Source organism: Gopherus flavomarginatus, chromosome 1 (genome assembly GCF_025201925.1).
Source record: "Gopherus flavomarginatus isolate rGopFla2 chromosome 1, rGopFla2.mat.asm, whole genome shotgun sequence".
NCBI classification, from domain to species: Eukaryota; Metazoa; Chordata; order Testudines; family Testudinidae; genus Gopherus; species Gopherus flavomarginatus.
The window spans coordinates 139925944-139944050 of NC_066617.1; the positions used below are offsets into that span (position 1 = coordinate 139925944).

Sequence of the window (18107 nt, forward strand, 5' to 3'; positions counted from 1 at the left end):
AAGCTGTAGAATCTCATAGTTCTAGGTCTGAAAGACCCTGACTCAATCCCTGTTGTGTCAGCCAGGAGGGGAATTATTGTGCTACCATGGAGAGGGAAGGTAGGAACATGATCCCATCTCCTGCTAGTAGATTCAGAACCACTTAGGGATTGGTGTTTTCCCAGCTACAGCAACAAGTCAGCCAGCCATTGTAGCACATATGGCTCCCACTCTTCCAGTGGCAAGACCCAGAGGGAGGCCAGGTTCCCCCAGGATGCCCTGTTGAGTTCCAGGGGATTGCACAGGTGTTAAAATGAAAAGAAAAAAACAAACAAAAAAAACAACAACAACAAACTGTTTGATCCTTGGTCTGCAGCTTTTACATTTGTAGTCTATGCCATGGTGAAGTGTCCCATTCTATACCAGAAACTAACACATAGCGAGAAATGGAAACTGGAGAGCAAATCAAACATGTGCTTAGAAATATTTAATGACAAACCAACCCAAAACCTTTTTTTAGCTATAATTGGGCAAATAGATATTGTTACAAGAGTGAAAAACCACCACTTCTCCAGAATTTCTCAGCTCCCCCAAAACCCAACCATCACCACCACTTCTGTCTGATTGACCTCCAACTGCTCTAAACAAATACAATAAACTTCTCCATAAACATGGACCACACAAAAAAATTGTATGTGGAAGGAGCTTTTTCCAGAAAATTTATGCCCTTGTTTACACTGGAAAGTTTTATCAGTAATACCACTATAGTTTTACCAGTATATTCCCTACCCCCACCTTATTCTGATAAGAATACCTTTTTTCAATATAGTTTATACCACTCCCCAAGTGACATAAGAAACTGAAAAAGGCTCTCTTATACCAGAATAAGGGTGTCTGCATGGGGATTAGACTGGTATAACTACATTGATTTAAATTCAGACATTAGGTTATACTTAAAAAAAACACAACAAAAAACGACAAACACCACACTTTTCCCATCTAGACAAGGTCCGTGTGTATGGGTTGGTGGGGAGGGGGGAGATGTTAAAATAGGACTTGAAAGAAATCTGTCACACTCAACTGTGGATTTGTTATTCTGATTCTGTAGCAACTAAACGGAACAACTTTATGGTGTGGATGGACTTCTCTAGAAGGGAATGCTGGAGGGATCAGTGATGTTTAAAACTTCATAATAATGTGGAAAAGGAAGTAAACTGTATGTTTAATTCAGTTCACAAATGGTACTAAATTCATATGTTCCCATTCTAGCTGCATGGTAGGTAAATGTTTCTGCTTCTGAGATCAAGCACCAGCTGCAGGTGTGAACTTTAAAATTCTATTTGCTTTACATGGCTGAATGCTACTGAGAAATACTGAGGTCCTATATAATACTTAAAAAAAAAAAAAATAGATGACTTGCTCCAGGAGTGTACTTCTGACAGCTGTTTTGTTTTGTGTGTAGGATGAGTGTTGTAATCTAACTTTTAAAATGTGCTTTTTCACTTTTAGGAAATTCCATTTTGATTAATAGTTATGTATTTTGGAGGGGGGGGGAAGGGAAGAGGTTGGGGCATGGCATGCTTTCTTTCATCCCCATCCCAGAAGGTGCTTGCTTAATTTTTTTTCTTCCTCCCCATTATTGGATGGTGTCACAGGGTAGCTTGTCCCCGTGAGTAGGTCAGACCCAGCTCCCCTGTGTCAGAGCAGATGGGCCCAATTGAGACAACGAAAGAGAGCAGGGCTAACCCTGGGGCTACAAAGATCTGTCAGAAGGCAGGTAGAGAAGGAATAATTGAGGCAGGCTGTGCTTGGGGATGGGAACCACAGAGGAGTTGAGCTAACTCTGGTGATGACTCCCTGGAACAAGCAAGAGGTAGCCCTAGGGCCCCTGTTCTCTTTCTGGAACACAACTAGCTGAGAGCAATGCTGGTTGAAGGAAAACTGGCTGCAAGAAGGGAGCTCACTGGAACCGGGAAACTACAGGAAGCAGGATTACCAGAGACCCTACGGAGGGGAGGCTGTGAAACTCTAGGACTAAGAGTGAGCTGAGGAACTGTTTTTTTTGGTCTGAAATATGCTTATTCTTGGACAAATAACCCTGTTTAAAGGAGATTGAGCATGGCAGTGAGTGCTTGTTAAACTGGGGAGAAGCCCTGCCATGTCACGTACACTGGAGAATACAGGCACTTGGATTCGTCTCTGATACAAGGGGAGAGTAAGATGGCTCTCTGGTGACTTTTGACCATGTAGGGGCATTCAGATGGTAGCCACTGTATTATAGATGGCAATAATAAAGAAGCAACACATGTGGTATAAATGAACTAAATAAAGTTGGAAACATGGGCAGGAGATTTATCTTGTTAAACAACCAGAGGGTACTGTTCCTTATGTTCTGTAATGATTGATAACTAAGGGGTTCTCTCCCCCTTCTTATTGTCCAATAAACCTTTGAAATTTATTCTTTGCAAAGTAAACCCAGACAAAGTTCCTCTTCTCTGCTGGGGTGTAGACACCATGCTGTGTGTCTCATCCTTTGGTCTGTTTGCTTTTTCAATTGGCTTAATCACTTTGTTTACCTTAGATGTAAATATACTTTCATTGTCTTTGGCCTCACCTTGCTCAATTTTTATTGGAGACAAAGGCTAAACAACATTGTCTGGCTTGGGTAGACTGGTGTATCCACTGCCTCCAAAACCTATTTTAAGAACATATTTGCAGCACATACAAAACATATATATATAAATATATATATATATATATATATATATATATAAATATATAAATACACACACACACACACCCACCCACCATACAATGATATTCATGTCAAGATTGTCGCCAGTTTTTAATACACCTTACAAGAAACTGTTTGGCTAGATATTCTGACAATGGTGATTTCAGTGTGTACTTTGCCAGCTAGCATCAAGGAACAGTTAGGGTCACACTTTAACATCATAAGAATGGCTATACTTGGTCAGACCAAAAGGTCCATCCAGCCCAGTATCCTGTCTGCCGACAGTGGCCAGTGCCAGGTACCCCAGAGGGAGTGAACCTAACAGGTAATGAATCAAGAGATCCCTCTCCTGCCATCCATCTCCACACTCTGACAAACAGAGGCTAGGGACACCATTCCTTACCCATCCTGGCTAATAGCCATTAATGGACTTAACCACCATGAATTTATCTAGTTCTCTTTTAAACCCTGTTATAGTCCTAGCCTACACAACCTCCTCAGGCAACGAGTTCCACAGGTTGACTGTGCGCTGTGTGAAGAACTTCCTTTTGTTTTAAACCTGCTGCCCATTAGTTTCATTTGGTGGCCCCTAGTTCTGATTATTATTATTATTATTATTAATAAAAAAAGCTGGGACACAGTTACTGTGTTGTAACTGGGATCCCTAACAGAGTCAAATGTAATATAGAAAGTACCAAAAAAAGCCAGCTTTTTGTAATGGAAACAGTAAGTCTGAATGATTTGTTTACTTTCCCTATGTAACCTAAGAAAGTTACTATGCAATATATAATTTTCAAAGCCTGCAGTGCAATTGAATATTTAGAGTGGATTTTTTTTTTTTGTAAAAGCACTCAGCATTAACATACCTCTGCTCCACTTGAAATCAATGGACATTTTACCACTGACTTCAGTGGGAACAGAGTTAAGACAATGCAGAACACATTTGACAATTCCACCTTTAGTACAGCATTTCTACATTACAGAATTTCCTTGTATTCTAACCTTTTTAAAAAGACATTAAAATATCTAAGGAATTTTTGAAAAGGCTCTTTGAGCTTTGAAGGGACTTTTTGCCGGACTCATTCCTGAGGAAGACTAAAATGAAATGTGATAGTAGCCATAGTTATTGGTCTTAATTCGGGAGGTAAAATGGCTGGTTTCATATTCTAGGATTTGCCAAAGAAAATCCAGATGGTGACTCATTGGATGAAAGTAACAGTCTGTCACACAAATGGACACACTTGCAAAAGCAGTAAATGATTTTAAAAAAGTTACACACACTCTGGTCAGAATAAATTAGATAGGAATGTGCAGTATGCTTTGGTAGCACATAATTGTACAAAGGTCTTAGAATTTTCAGATGAAATTTGGCAATTTCAGATTTGGATACACATTCATGAATTCAGAGTTTAATACATTTCATACATACATTTATCTAGTTGCATGACTTTTGTTAGCGTGTGCTTTAAAGGCACAGGGTGTGATTCTGATCTCACTGTGGTGTGACCGAGGAGTAACTCCATTGTAATCAGCAGGGTTACAACAGTAAGTGAGGTCAGAATCAAACCTGCTGAAGTTAGTTATTGCCTAAATTTTTGGCAGCTGTATATTCAGATGTTGAAAAAAGATAGGGGGCTGGGGACAGTGGGAGGGAGATAGATGGCTGGGAAGGGAAATTCTTGCCTTTTAGGCTTTGGTGCGTTGACTCCTGAAACGCTGCTTTCAATTCTAGAAGCCTGCCTGCATTACCAAAAAGTAGTAGCTAATCTGGACAGAATGCAAAGCGCAACAGATAAATAGAGAATAAAACAACAATCTACACAGCTGGTTTATAAAAATATTTGAATGGTTTAAGCTATGAATGGCCCCTGCATGGAGTGGAGAGAGGATACAAAGAACTTTCCCCTTCCCTTACATATTCTGCTCAAGGACCAAGTACAGTTTCAGTCCCTCCACTTTGAGGAGCATAGAGACCTCCTGCCTCAATAGGGAAAGGAAGAGAGAAGGCTGTTGTATCCTAAATGAAGCACAGCCTATGTACTGCTTGTAAATGCAGGAGATGGCAGTGACGGATATTGCCTTCCTGAGCTCCTCATGAAGCCATGCAGTTTCACACAGCCTTCTACTCAAGGATGTGCCCTGAAAGCACAGTCTGACCTTGTCTAGTCTATTCTTGGGCCTGGTCTACATCTAAAAATTAGATTGTCCTAGCTATGTTGCAGAGGACTGGGTGGTGTGGAGTGGAGAGAACTCATGCCCTGTACAGCATAGTTAAGTCAGCCTAACCCTTGATGTAGACACAGCCAGGTCAATAGAAAAAGTCTTCTGTTGACCTTACTGCTGGGGAAGTAAATTAATTACACTGATTGAAAAAACCCTTTCAGTGATGTGGGTAGTGTCTACACTACAGTGGCACAACTGCAGCACTGTAGATGGGCTGCTGTGGTGTAGCCATACCCTTGCCAAGATCTACTAGATCTGACTATGGAACACATTCCAAGAGAAAACTGGACAAATCCAGAGTCTTGATCATCTTTAGGAGACACAGCAAAGCCTTCCTCTTGAAAAAGAGCTCTCTGCTATAAAGGTGATACTCCTAATACTGACACCCCTTTCTACCCCAAAATCCTCTACCATCCTCCCAGCCCCTTAAAAAGAGTAAAAATAATATCTACACAATCAGTTCCCAAAACCCTACCCAAGCAGAGGGTTTTTTTTGCCCCCACATGAGAGATGTGCAGAGTCTCCATTAAGTCTACTAAGGGCTTTGCTATCGTTACTGATTTTGACAAGGAAGGTACTAATACACCAAGTGTTAGGTAGCCATATATAACCCTAAATTAGTTAAGTGGACAAGAAAGTCTGTGGAATAGTTTCAGTGGAGTGATGGATGTCTAATTTCCCCTTCCTTGTCACTTGATCCTCTCCACTACTTCCCTCCCCCTGGGATCCCTGTGTTCTGAGGCTGGGATGGGAGCTGCAGAGCCTGCCTGCTCATGAGATGTAGGTAGGAGGTGGCCCCAGCTGAGCAGAGGCTGGCATGGGTTGGTGATCTGGCACCTGCCTTCCCTCCCTAGTAACTGGATTTTTAGTGTTCACTCAGTACATCTAACTAGACAGTGTAGGTCCTCTTTTGACCAGACTTTCAGGTCAAAAACTAGACACCTGGCAACCCTACTTGATGCCCTGCATTATCAGAGGCAGACAGAACACATTTCCTAAATGCACAATACACACATACCACATCACCTTTCCACTTCCTCTACACTCCTTTCTCTGAGCACCACAATGGCTTGAAGTCCCTTGATTAGGCAAAGGCCAGACTTCTTTGAAATGCTGCTGCAGATGACAAAGAATCCTGGGATATGTTTGAGAGCTAAAGATCCCCACCAGGCATGACTGAAGGAAAACAAGAACTCTACTTTTTATAAATGGATTTATAATATATTATAATTATATTCATTTGAGGGAATATAACAGATATACTGACAATGTGGGTGGAATTTTCAAAAGCAGTCAGCATTAGCCTAACTGTTCCCACTGATGACAATAGTAAAACTTCCACTGACTTCAGTGGGAGCAGAGTTAGGCCAATGCCAAGTGCTTTTGAAAATCCCATTCCATATTTGTTGGAGCCTAAGAATACCAGGTTCCCAAATTTGATAGATGACTTCTTAGTAGCATTCTCAGATTGGTGCCAAAGAGCTTTTATATAAATGCTGCTTTTTATTTTATATAAGTTTATGATGAAGTCACTGGATGATCTCTATGGACATAAATCCTAGCTACTCTGAAGCCCTCACATATCTAGCTACATTAAGAAGTTTTACTTTTCATATGCTCAAATGAAGTATTTTTGCTTAATCCCTTGAGAATGAGTTTTCTTACCTATACCTATGGGAGAGCTTTAAGTATTGACCAATAAATACAATTAATCAAAAGAAAATCCTGAACAACAAATAGCTCTTTTGAGTGACCTGAAATCTAGTTCTTGTAATTCATTATTCCATTTCAGTCTTCTGAAGCTTAAAGATGAAAATTATTATTTTCCAGGAGTATCCTTCATTCCTATTCTTTCAGATAGTCCTCTAAGTAGAGTGATCATCAAGGTTATGGTTGTTCTCTTATCTAATCTCTAGTACAGTGGTTGAAGTGTTGCTTGCCAGCATCTTTATAATGAACTGTTAAGTTTACACAGGATATTTTCTCTTTTGAAATAGAATATATAAAATTACTCCTAATTACTCCTTATAGTTGAAGGAATAAGTTAGCTAGTTTCCCCGTAAGTGTTGGGGGTTCAGGAAAGACTTGAATGCATATAGTGTAGTGGTTTCTCGAATGCGCTCAGGAAGGAAAATGTGATGCATAGGTGACAGCATGGAAAAAAGAACAGAAGAAGCTGACAAATAGCAAGATGAGGCTTGCATGATTGGCAGGGTTATTCAGAGCTTTGAAAGTAATAAGAAGCTTGACCTTGCAGTGCAGAAATTCAAAGCAGAACAATGATTTGGTCAGAGCAACAAATGAAGACATTTTTAGTGGCAGTGCTCATGTGAGCTAGAGAGGCAAAGAGGGTGCCAGGAAGCTCAGAGAAGAGGAGGTTATATTTTATTACTTTCACATTTTCCCCAATCATACAGTCACTTGCCTCAGACACTTTCCGTTCAGACACAGGCCTATCTATTCTCCAAAACATACCTGGATTGAAAACTGGATGAAGGGTAGTAAACCAAGAACAATGATAAGCAGGGATTATCAAGGTAGGGGAGGTGTCTGGTGGAGTACCACATGGATCAGGGTTAGACCTGTTGTTGTTTAACAGTATTTTTAAATCATCTGGAAGAAGTGGAACGAACAGCATGTAGTTCAATGTATAGACCATACTAAACTGAGATGTGTTGCAAACACCATGAGAGACAGGGAAATAATAAAATGGGACCTAGAAAGGTTAGAAACAATGAGTAGAAAGTAAAAAAGATTCAGAGTGGAAATATCAAAGCGAATACATCTGGGGAAAACTAATGTGAAGCACAAAGATTAAGTGTGAGGGAGAAAGCTGGAAAGCAGTAATGCTGAAAGAGACCGAGGCATGACATGAGACAATAAATTAGATGTGAATTTCCAGTGTGATATGGGAGTATTAAAAAAAAAATCAAATGTGATTAACAGTGACATGCAGAAGCAACATGTCATGGAACAAAGAGTTGAAAGAAATCCACCATCTCTGGCACAACTAGAATACTGCCTTCGTTTTTGGCCACCTCAGTGCCAGAAAGACAGGGATAAATTGGAGGGCTTCACAGAAGACCAACAAGAATGATTAAAAATTGGAAGGAATGTTTTATAAGGAAAAATTCAATATGTACTATATAGTGTAGCCAAACAAGGACTAAATGTGGACAGCTCAGGGAGATAACTGGCCACAAGTATTTGAAAATTGTAAACACCAATGAGGGAGAGGTGGTGTTCAGGGTTAACAAAGGTTTAACTAGGACGACAAGCAAATGTAAGGTTAATCAGGAAATTCCATACCTTGAGATTCAAGTTGTGGAATTGACTCCAAATGGAGGTGATGGAAACAGTCATTTAAAATGTGACTGTACGAGAGTGCTTGAGAATACAATGCTATATTGTCGACAGGAGATCCAGCAGATAAACTTAATAGGTCTCTTCTATAATCACATGTACAAGCTCCTAATAAATATACCCTGCACAAACATATAGATGTCTTGCATACACCATGAGATCATATGTACTTCTCTACATAAGCACACATCCACCCCTTCACAACCATACTCTTGGCAGGTTCAGTGCCACCACGTAGGGTGAGGTTTTGTTGTTTCAAAGGTGGCACTGGGCACTGCTGCCTGCATCTTGATGCTCCAATATCCTCCATTTAGCTCTCTTGTATGCAATGTATTTTACAGGATGAAACAAAACAAATCTGCATGCATTTAGATTCTTCCAAAATGTGTCTGAAGCATTTCTTCTGCCCTTCTCCTTTAGATGCATCTTTCTTGGCTCAGCTGGCTATAAAGCATTACTTTATTATTTATTTCCATGAGGCTAGTTGATGGCATGGCTTGTATGTCTCATTTTACCTTTGTTACTGTAGCTTTGATGCCAACGTTATCAAAGACTTCAGTGCCTGGTGGTCCTGAAAATTTATCTTAAGGATAGTACTTTGGAAGCATTGATTTAATATAGCCAATAGATTTATGACCCATTGTTATGAGGCCCATATATCATAGCTACAAAAGCAGGAAGATAAAAATCTGATCTTGGTTTGGAGCTGAATCCTCATGCATTCCAAATCCTGCCTCTCAACAGATCAAAGGAACTGCTAGTCTTGTGAATTTGGTCAGTCACCTCATGAGTGATGGTCGCTATATTAGTGTTTGTCTATACATGGAGTTATTCCATAATAGCGCGTTTAAATGCACACCCTATGTTCAGGGCTGGCTCCAGGCCCCAGCGCGCCAAGTGCCAGGGTGCTCTGCTAGTTAACGGAAGGGCGGCAGGTGGCTCCGGTGGAGCAGCTGCAGGCGTCCCTGCGGAGGGTCAACTGGTCCTGCAGCTCCGGTGGAGCAGCCGCAGGCATGCCTGCGGGAGGTCCACCGGAGACATGGGACCAGCGGACCTTCCGCAGCCACGTCTGTGGGAGAGGCGAGTGGCAGAGCGCCCCCTGCGGCGTGCCGCCCTGCTTGGGGCAGTGAAATGGCTAGAGCTGGCCCTGCCTATGTTAATCCAAATTTACTTTCAAGCATAGACAAGCCCTTCAGGGTAAGTCTATGCTAGATTTTTTGCTTCTCTTCTAACCTGATTAACTGATTAGCTCAAGTTAATTGGCAACTACCAGCTTTGGAAATGCTAATCTAGACACTCCACAAACATGTGCGGTTTACCCTAAGGCTCTGCCTAGGAACAAATTTGTGGATTGTCCAAACATGAGTAACAAGTGCAAAATCTGCAGTCTAGACAAACTCACGGTAGAGGAACTTATTGTTCAAAGGGTGTGAATGACCAGCTGATGGCTGGGACATTTATTGCTGTCTTGCTTAAGGTGATGGTTAGACCAAAACACTTAGCTGATGCACAGAAACTGTTTACGGTGCTTTGAAGATTGCCTTGTTCTGGAAACACATGAGATGAACTGCCATCTCTTTCCATAACCGTGAGATGGAATTGATTGTATCTGTGCTCCAGATGACATCACCTTACTATTTGCAAGTATATACACCCACACCAACACCTCCACCTTACACAACTCCCAATCCTTCACTATAGAGCAGATTGGGAAACACAGGTGAGTGTGCCTGGGAAACAGTACAAGGACAACTCCCCTTGGGGCATCATGTGCCCCAGAAGAACACAAAGGGATAGAGAGGTGGCAGAATCCCAGCACCACCCCCTACTGCAGTGGCCCACACAACAGGTAGCTGCATCAATGGAAGTAGGCTGTAGTATTTGAATGGATGGTGCCACTTTTATACTCTCTCCCCAGGCACAATCTTTCCTGGAGCCTCTCACTGGGAAGTACAGTGCACACTAGAGGCTGTATACACAAGGCTCTCTCTCGGTTTATACATTACTTCCCACACACAACTAATTCTCAACACCCCAGCTACCCATATATACATCCTATTATCCACTCTTCACACACTTCCCCTCTTCTTCCCCCCCCCCCAAATTCCACATCCTGCACTGACAGACCCACAACCATAGGTGGATAGACACCTCCTACACAAAACCACCTCCTATCCACACACTATTACTCCCCTTACCTCTCCTCTAACCTTCACAGAAAGGGACGTACATTACCCCTACTCTACATGGACACAGATGTCCCCACAGAAGATATATTCCACTCTTTGCAAATATAGATTAATAGCTTTGTCACAATTGTGTATGCAGTTTGCCAAAGTTAATAGATATCCCCATGCTCTCACCCCTAAACTCTTACACCTTCCTGTGTGGCCCTGAAACTCCAGTACCAATTGCACCCCTGGAACCAATGTGTTTCCCTTCTCTTCTGGCAGGCTTATGGATTTGTTTGCTGCTGTTTGTTTGTTTTTAATTATTATGGAATATAGAGCAGGAGCTTTGGTATAAGTAAGGGTATTATTGTGGGATTGTTTGGACTAAGTTGTGGGCTCAGCACACTTGTAGTCAGTCATTCTTATTTCATCTGGCAATGAGTTCCATAGTCTTGGCACAGTTCCTATTGAGTGTCTGTCTCCTGTGGTCATGAGTCTCCCTCTGTTGGTCAAGTGCTTCATTGTTCCAGTGGGATGTAACGATCATGGGAGTTTGTGATCACACACAGGGGGAAATGGTCTATTAGGTAGCTAGAACCAGTTCCATGCATGGATTTGGAAAATTAGGAAAAAGATCCTGAGTTGGACTCTGCGTTCAGTGGAGAATCAGTGCAGACAGTATTTAATCAGGATGATGTTTTCCTGGCATGCTTTGTTGCTGACCAAGTGGGCTTGCTGAGCCCTTAAGTTGCTAGGGCTTTTGCAGGACATGGGGATTCCTGGTTATTGTGGGCCAGATTTTCAGCTGGTGTAAGTCAGCAAAACTACATTGGCTTCAATGCTAGCTGAGGTCCTGGCCCACATAACTGCAATATTCAAGCTGTGGTGTTATGTTTGAGCCTATCACAGTAGCCACCTCTTTGCCTGATCATACCAGACTCCATCTTCTGATGGAATGCTGCAGATGGAAATGGGAAGCATTTTTCACTGTGGTTATTTGAGTATCCAAGTGTAGCACAGTGCCTAAGAGGACCACGAGGCTGCAGATCAACTTAACAATCAGAGAACACATGCCTCAAATGGATAGGATTGTTATGGAGAAAAAGACTTCCTCAGTGTTTCCCTCTTGCCTTCAGCATTGCCTCAAGCTTCAACTTCAGCCAGATGCTCTTCATTCAGGTACACTGAGATGGTGCTCTTCACCTTTGCAATTCACCTCTCTCCCCAACATTTCTCTGCCCTACATACAGTCTATCACACTCATATTCAATTTAGCCATCTCCTCCTACTCACTCTACAAAAACATCTTCTAACCCCATACAAACACCTATCCTGCTCCTCACGCCCCCTTATTCTAACACAACCAGACCCCACATTCAGACATGTTGCAACCCTATCACACACACATCTCTCCCAATAACCTCCCCAATACACATACAAACAGCATTGCCTTTATAACATTTGCGCAGACACAAGCTCCTCAATAACAGGCTCTTATACACAGCTCATCTACTCCTGCATGTTCCCAAACTTACTACCATCTCCCTACCCCCGGTACACACTTCCCTCTAAAGCTCTCTGCCGATAATCTAAACACCTCCCATGCAATCCCCATGTACCCACACATCCCTAACCCAACCCACAAACAGTAACCACATCTACCAATCCCCCCCACATCACCTGTGTCCACCTGCAACAAGAATTCATCTACCCTTCCCATACCCACTCCCCTACACCAAACCGACTACACCCAAAAACTACTCATGCTGCCACGCAGGCATATGTAACCTCCCACACCCTTACAACATCCTCTACACCTACATCCATACTGCCCTGCAGTTAGCCCAGACCCTCCCGCCCCCACACTTATTCCTGTTCCTCACCACACACACCTCATCCATCTCAAAGCTCTCCCTATGTGCCTGCTCCCACATTATCCATGAACTCTCCCACATCCTGACCCTCTTCCCTCCCCACCACAACTTTTATTTATCCTTCCTTGAATAGTCCTTTCTACCACTCAAACATCCATAATGCTCCTCTCCACTCTCATGCCATAACCTGTCACCATCCCTCCATACTTCCCAAAGAGACAACCCTATTCCTGAATCCCTCACAGAAATACACTGGCCTCCTCATCACTCACAACTATTTCCAACATCCCCTTACCTCTTCCCCTGACTGTAATCTATGCCCCTGCCAAACACCCCTTGCCTTCCCATAATACCACACACTACTCCCACTCCTGACTCCTCTCAGACTTATCCTTCAACTACCCCTCCACACAGCCAGCCCTCCTACTTCCTCTACTCCCCGCACCTTACAGCCCCCACCTCCATAGTGCCAATACATTATAGCCTGTTTCTCTGCTAGTGTACCATTTCCTTTCCCTCACATCCCTTTACCTGGCCCCCTCCTTCTCCCATTACACCCACACCTTATACCTCAATCCCCCTTCGGACAATCACACTCCCCTTACCTAGCCCTGAATTCACAGTAACCTCCAGACACATACAACTTTATAGCCGTTCCTTTTGTCACACTTTGCCCCCCATGTGCCTTACATTCCCCCATACCACTCCCCTCCTCCACATATGCTTCTTACCTCCCCACAAACATGCATCTTTTTCCTTTTCTGCCCAAGCCCCTTATGCACCCCACACACCCCCATGATTTTATACCTCTGCACTTTGCTCTCCCTCCTCCTACAATGTTTCTCACTTCCATACCCCATCTCTCCTCCAAAACTATGCCTTGTGTTTGTGCCCCTCACCTGCCCTTCACGTGAACCCCATGCCTTCCTCCATCTACCCCCCCTTATATCCCCCTCCATCCTCCCACCTACATCCACATGCCTCAAACCCAACATCTTTACCCTCCCTTCACACTTCATCCCACCCACATAATCCCCATTAGCTCATCCCCCCTTCCAATCCCCACTCCCACCTTTTACTCCAACCCTGCCTCACAATCACACACTAACTCCTTCTGACTCCACCAGCCTCCTGACCTCCCTCACCCATGACCCCTGGCCAACTGCCTTACAGACTCTGGGCTCTTCCCTCCCCATACACCTTTGCAGTTCCCTTGATCTTCCCCCACACTCACCCACCATCCCCGCCCTGCATACTCTTTCCTCTCCATCCCTCCACTCCCTGAAGTTCTCTCTGCTTCCGCACAGCCCCTACCTTCCATACCCAGACTCCTCCCCCTTGACAGAATCCTACAGGCCTCATTTTAGATCCCACACAGGCATTCCTTAGCTGCCTGTCCTCTCCAAACACACAGCCTTGTGCCCTTTTCCCTTCCACCCATACATCTCATGATTCCACTACAGCACCTGCCACGCCCCCCACACATACAACCCCCCCCCACCCTGTCCCCAGTCCACACCCTTTCTCCTCTCTCTCTCCACGTGTTTACTTTCCCTTAAGGTCTCCCAAACACACCCGTGATTCCCCACCCACCCAGCTGTGTTCCCCGTTGCACCCCTCACCTGTCACGTGCACTAAACACACACAACCTTCCCTCTCCTCTGGCATAATCCTTTCACCCCCACACCCTCCGGTCTTTCCCCTTTACACATGCCCCACTTAATCCCCCCAGCAAAACACCCCACATCCCTAACCTCAGCAGCCTACCACGCCACGCACCCCTCCCCTAGCCCCACTGATACAGCCCCACTTCTCTATACACTCCTCCTCACCTTCATACCTATCTTCCCCCCTCGCCTCCTTTCCCTCGCACACCCAGTGCTCCTGATACTGACACGTGTGTATCAGAGACCAGCCTTCCTACTACAGGCAGCTGGAATCACTCCTCACTCGCTTGCCTGTCGGCTGCTTTTGTCCATTGTGCCACAAGCGTGGGGACCGGGGCTGTTTGCCGTCGGCTGTTGCTGACACCTTTGGCAGGAGTTGCAGTCTGTCATCCTTTACTTTCCGATACACAGAGCAGGTACGGCTGAGCCGGGGAGGGCTGGCTTTTGTCAGGGCACTTGTCGGTAGGCACGGCGTTAGGGCAAACTTCACACTCTATTTGCACGCTTCACGCGAGCCTAGCAGCAAAGGGGACTTTATCGAAGAGCTTATAGGAACAGAGCGGAGCATATCTCGCACATCCCTGTCTATTGAAAAGGTTCTCGTCTCTACATCACTGGTTTGCAATATGGGAATCAGACAATGCCCTCGTAGTAGCCTAATGCAACGCCAACTATTCCTTTCTCTAGATACAGCATATTTCTAGAGCAAGAGAGAAGGCAAATGTTTGTCTCTCTTCCTCCCTCCCCCCACCAAAAAACCCAAACAAACCAACAAACAAAAAAAAAAACCACAACCCAACCCTCGCCAGTAACTGACTTTCTAAGCTTCGATTCAGCTGTTTGCTTGAGAAGCTGCTTTTATTTCCCTCTCTGTGCGTGTGTGGCTGTCTGCTACATTCCTAGAAGGCAGTTTCCAAAGACTGGAAATCGTACGGTGTCCTGCCTTGCCAACTCCAAGTGAATGTATCAGTTCACCTAGACACAGATGTGCAGATAATCCTTTGATCTCCAGGCCCTTCCAGAGAATTTAGTGGTTGGGTTTGAAGGGAATGTGGGGGGTAGTTTTAAAGGTCATGCATAGGCGCTCCGTGTTTGGCACAAGAAAAAGGGCCAGCGAAGTTAGTTACCTGAGCGAGGCGAGGTCTGTAAACTGGGAATTCTGACTTTGCTTGTCATGGGCCCTACCTTTCCCTCGGGGCAAGTGTGCTGAAGCTGATCCTTGCATTCCCCGCTCAGGCTTTGCAATCCTTTTGTTGTATCTGAAGGGGCTGGTTCCCCTCTTAAAATAAAGCCACGAGTCTTCCTTGCTTTTCCCTCTGCAAATCGGATTCCTTTAGCACCCGTGACCCTCCGGCTGCTTCCCTGCCGCGGACCTGAACAGCGAGCGAGGAGTCTCCAGACTAAAGAGAGGTCTAGGGGTGAAGGCACTGAGACAGACTCTAGAGGTTGGGACAGCTCTTTCAACAAGACCCCCCCCCCCCCGTTTCAGATTTTAAAGACCCCCGGCCCCCCCCTTAACGACCCTATTAGAAAATGTCATATTTCCCTTACCGTGGTAGGAGTAACCATGGCATCCGTGTGAATGTTTCCAGAAAAGTCGACATGAAGAGAGAGGTTGATGTAAATATGTTCATTCAAAGTCCCAAAGTTGGTTTGCTTGGGCTGTGCAGAGTTGCTCTATGGGAGAGGAGCCTTAAACTCTGAGTCCCGTGAACATAATCTGCTCGATTATAACAAACCAGCTCAGCCAGATGGCTCTGTGCTCTGCGGATTAACCCCTTTATTGCCACACTCTGCCTTCGCTACCTACCCTTTCCAATAATGCCGCCTGGCTAGGAAAGTCAGCGAATGAAGGAAGCTCTTTTTTTATTTGCAAACGAACAATCCCCCATAAAGGTATTTCCCCAGTGTGTGTTTTAAAGAAGCACAATTTAAAAGACCTGTTGATCATTTTATCCCCCTCCTAACAGGCTCTCCTCCTATTAAGAACAGTGTCAGCACCAGGGAACACTTTACAGAATTCCTTTGTTAAATCATAAACATCTATTTCTAAATACGATTCTCAGAAGAGAAGTATTTTATAGCTCAAGTGGCTATGCATTAGCACTGTAATGGTCCACCCTCTCTCCAGCGCGCACACACCCTGGTCAAACTGTTTACATGTGTTGCTATTCTTACTCAAGTTCAGAAGTCATTAAAGGGCACACGAAACAGGTGAAAAAGTAAAGCAGAAGGAAATACTTTTCTAATAAGCCTTTCTCCCGCCCACTCCTTTTTTTTATTTAACTCCAAATTTTAAACCTGCTGGGTTGGTTAGTCGGTTAGCATTTTTGTCAGCCAAGTGCCCCCTCCCCCCCAAAAAAATTTGGAAGCAATATTCGTTTGTAAGAAGAGGAGCCAGGGGTGGATTCCTGACCAGATATTCCTCACGTTTTGATTTGTAGATTAGTCCATTAAGAAAAGGACAGAGGGTGCCAAAAACATGGAAAGTTCATCAGCCGTCAGCAGTGACTACTTTCCAAACTTTTTTATTTAGAGTGATCGCTCACAGCGATTGTTGATAATTTTAGCTTCGTGCCTCTAATAGTCTCTCTCTAAATTTAAATGCTTATGTCATTTTTCTTTTCTGTTCGATTCAAGTATAATTTGAGCAAGTCATAACCCAACTCAAGGGGGCACACAAAACCTTTTGTTTGGCGCTCGCATTCTTCTGGGGAAGACATTTCCTTCAAGAATATCAGTTCTACGAGATTGTGTTTTATATTATTTCCTTATCAAGCAAACTAATTTCCTCCTTGTTTTGTATAGTGTGATTTCACCCCTCATGCCCTCAGAGCATCTTTCTAGCCCCCTTTCGACCTTTAAATCTAGCTGGAGGCTTGTCACGTTTTAGGGATCTATTTTCAGCTGTAAATTGAAAAAAATTTGTTTTTTAAATATTACGATCATCATCAGTAAAATAACACCATTGGGGACCTCTGTACTATACGTAGTGTACCTGTCTTATATCATCATCACTGCCTGAGCTGATTGTCACATCTGAATGCCCAGGCTCAGAGGGAAAAAGTGCAATCTTCCACCGATGCCTCCTAAGAATATTCTTCTAAAATTTGCTGCTCCCACAATCCACACGTAGCTTAAAGGCTGAGCAACTCTAACGCGTTTTCTTATTCACACTTTGCCTGTCTGCAGAATTTCCATCCAGACTTTTTTTAGAGCCTTTGTGACAAAAAGTGGAGTCAGACGTAAATTCTCTTCCCCCTTACACACAGTGCTGTCAGACCGGGGTGCCTTTTTAATCTCCTGAAGAGCCAACAATAGAAATCTTTCCTGTGGCAGGCCAGTACTGTGCTCCAGCAGCAGCAGTCAAAGGGTTACGTTTCTGAAGACAGCCCAGAGCCGGGAACTTCGCTATTGCAGCCAGTCCAGCAAAAAGAAGGGAAACAAGTAGGCTACAAGTAAATGATTTCTGCATAGAGGGGCTGGCTACCTCTGATGGGAGGTAGACCAACCAGAACCATGCATTGTGCACAACTTGAGGAGTTTTGCTCTGTACTTGTGTTTGCATGCCAACAACACGCCTTGTAATTTGAGATGTGACACCTTAATCTTGCCAAATATGTGTGCTCTGTAAAAAGCATTGTAGACAGGGGTATTTATTTTCACAGCTAGAGGAAGCGAAGATATGTTCATTACTTTCAGTTTCCCAAACTTTCCCTTAAAGGGTTCAAAACTACTCCTGACATATTTTTCTATCCACTTTTACATGTGTTTATGTTAATTTATTCTACATTTTCACCATAATCCTTAGAATGACAAGTGGGTCCTCTATAAATGTCAATATTATGTAAAACTGTTGCTAACAGAGTCAAAGAGTAGAATGGTTAGCTATGAAAATGACTGATTTATTTTAAAGGTAACAGTCATTTCAGAAGTACTGACATGGTAATACTTCATTAAACTGATACTCAGTTCAGTCCTTAAAATATAAATGAGATTACTTTGAAGACTTACAAATATTACTATGTACATGCCATGGAAAGTAATTGTGATATTTATTTTGTGGTTTTAAATTGTATTGATTACTAAAGCATTG

General features: G+C 43.6%; 1 protein-coding gene across 1 annotated transcript in view; it reads right to left on the minus strand.

The window, feature by feature from the left end:
* NTF3 (neurotrophin 3) overlaps nt 1-17487 on the minus strand; it is a 58795-nt gene extending 41308 nt beyond the window's left edge. The window contains exon 1 of the mRNA XM_050966502.1: nt 15563-17487. Coding sequence (XP_050822459.1) covers nt 15563-15580 — 18 coding nt within the window. The 5' untranslated portion in view covers nt 15581-17487. The remainder of the gene's footprint in view (nt 1-15562) is intronic.
* Between the last annotated feature and the right edge of the window lie 620 nt (nt 17488-18107).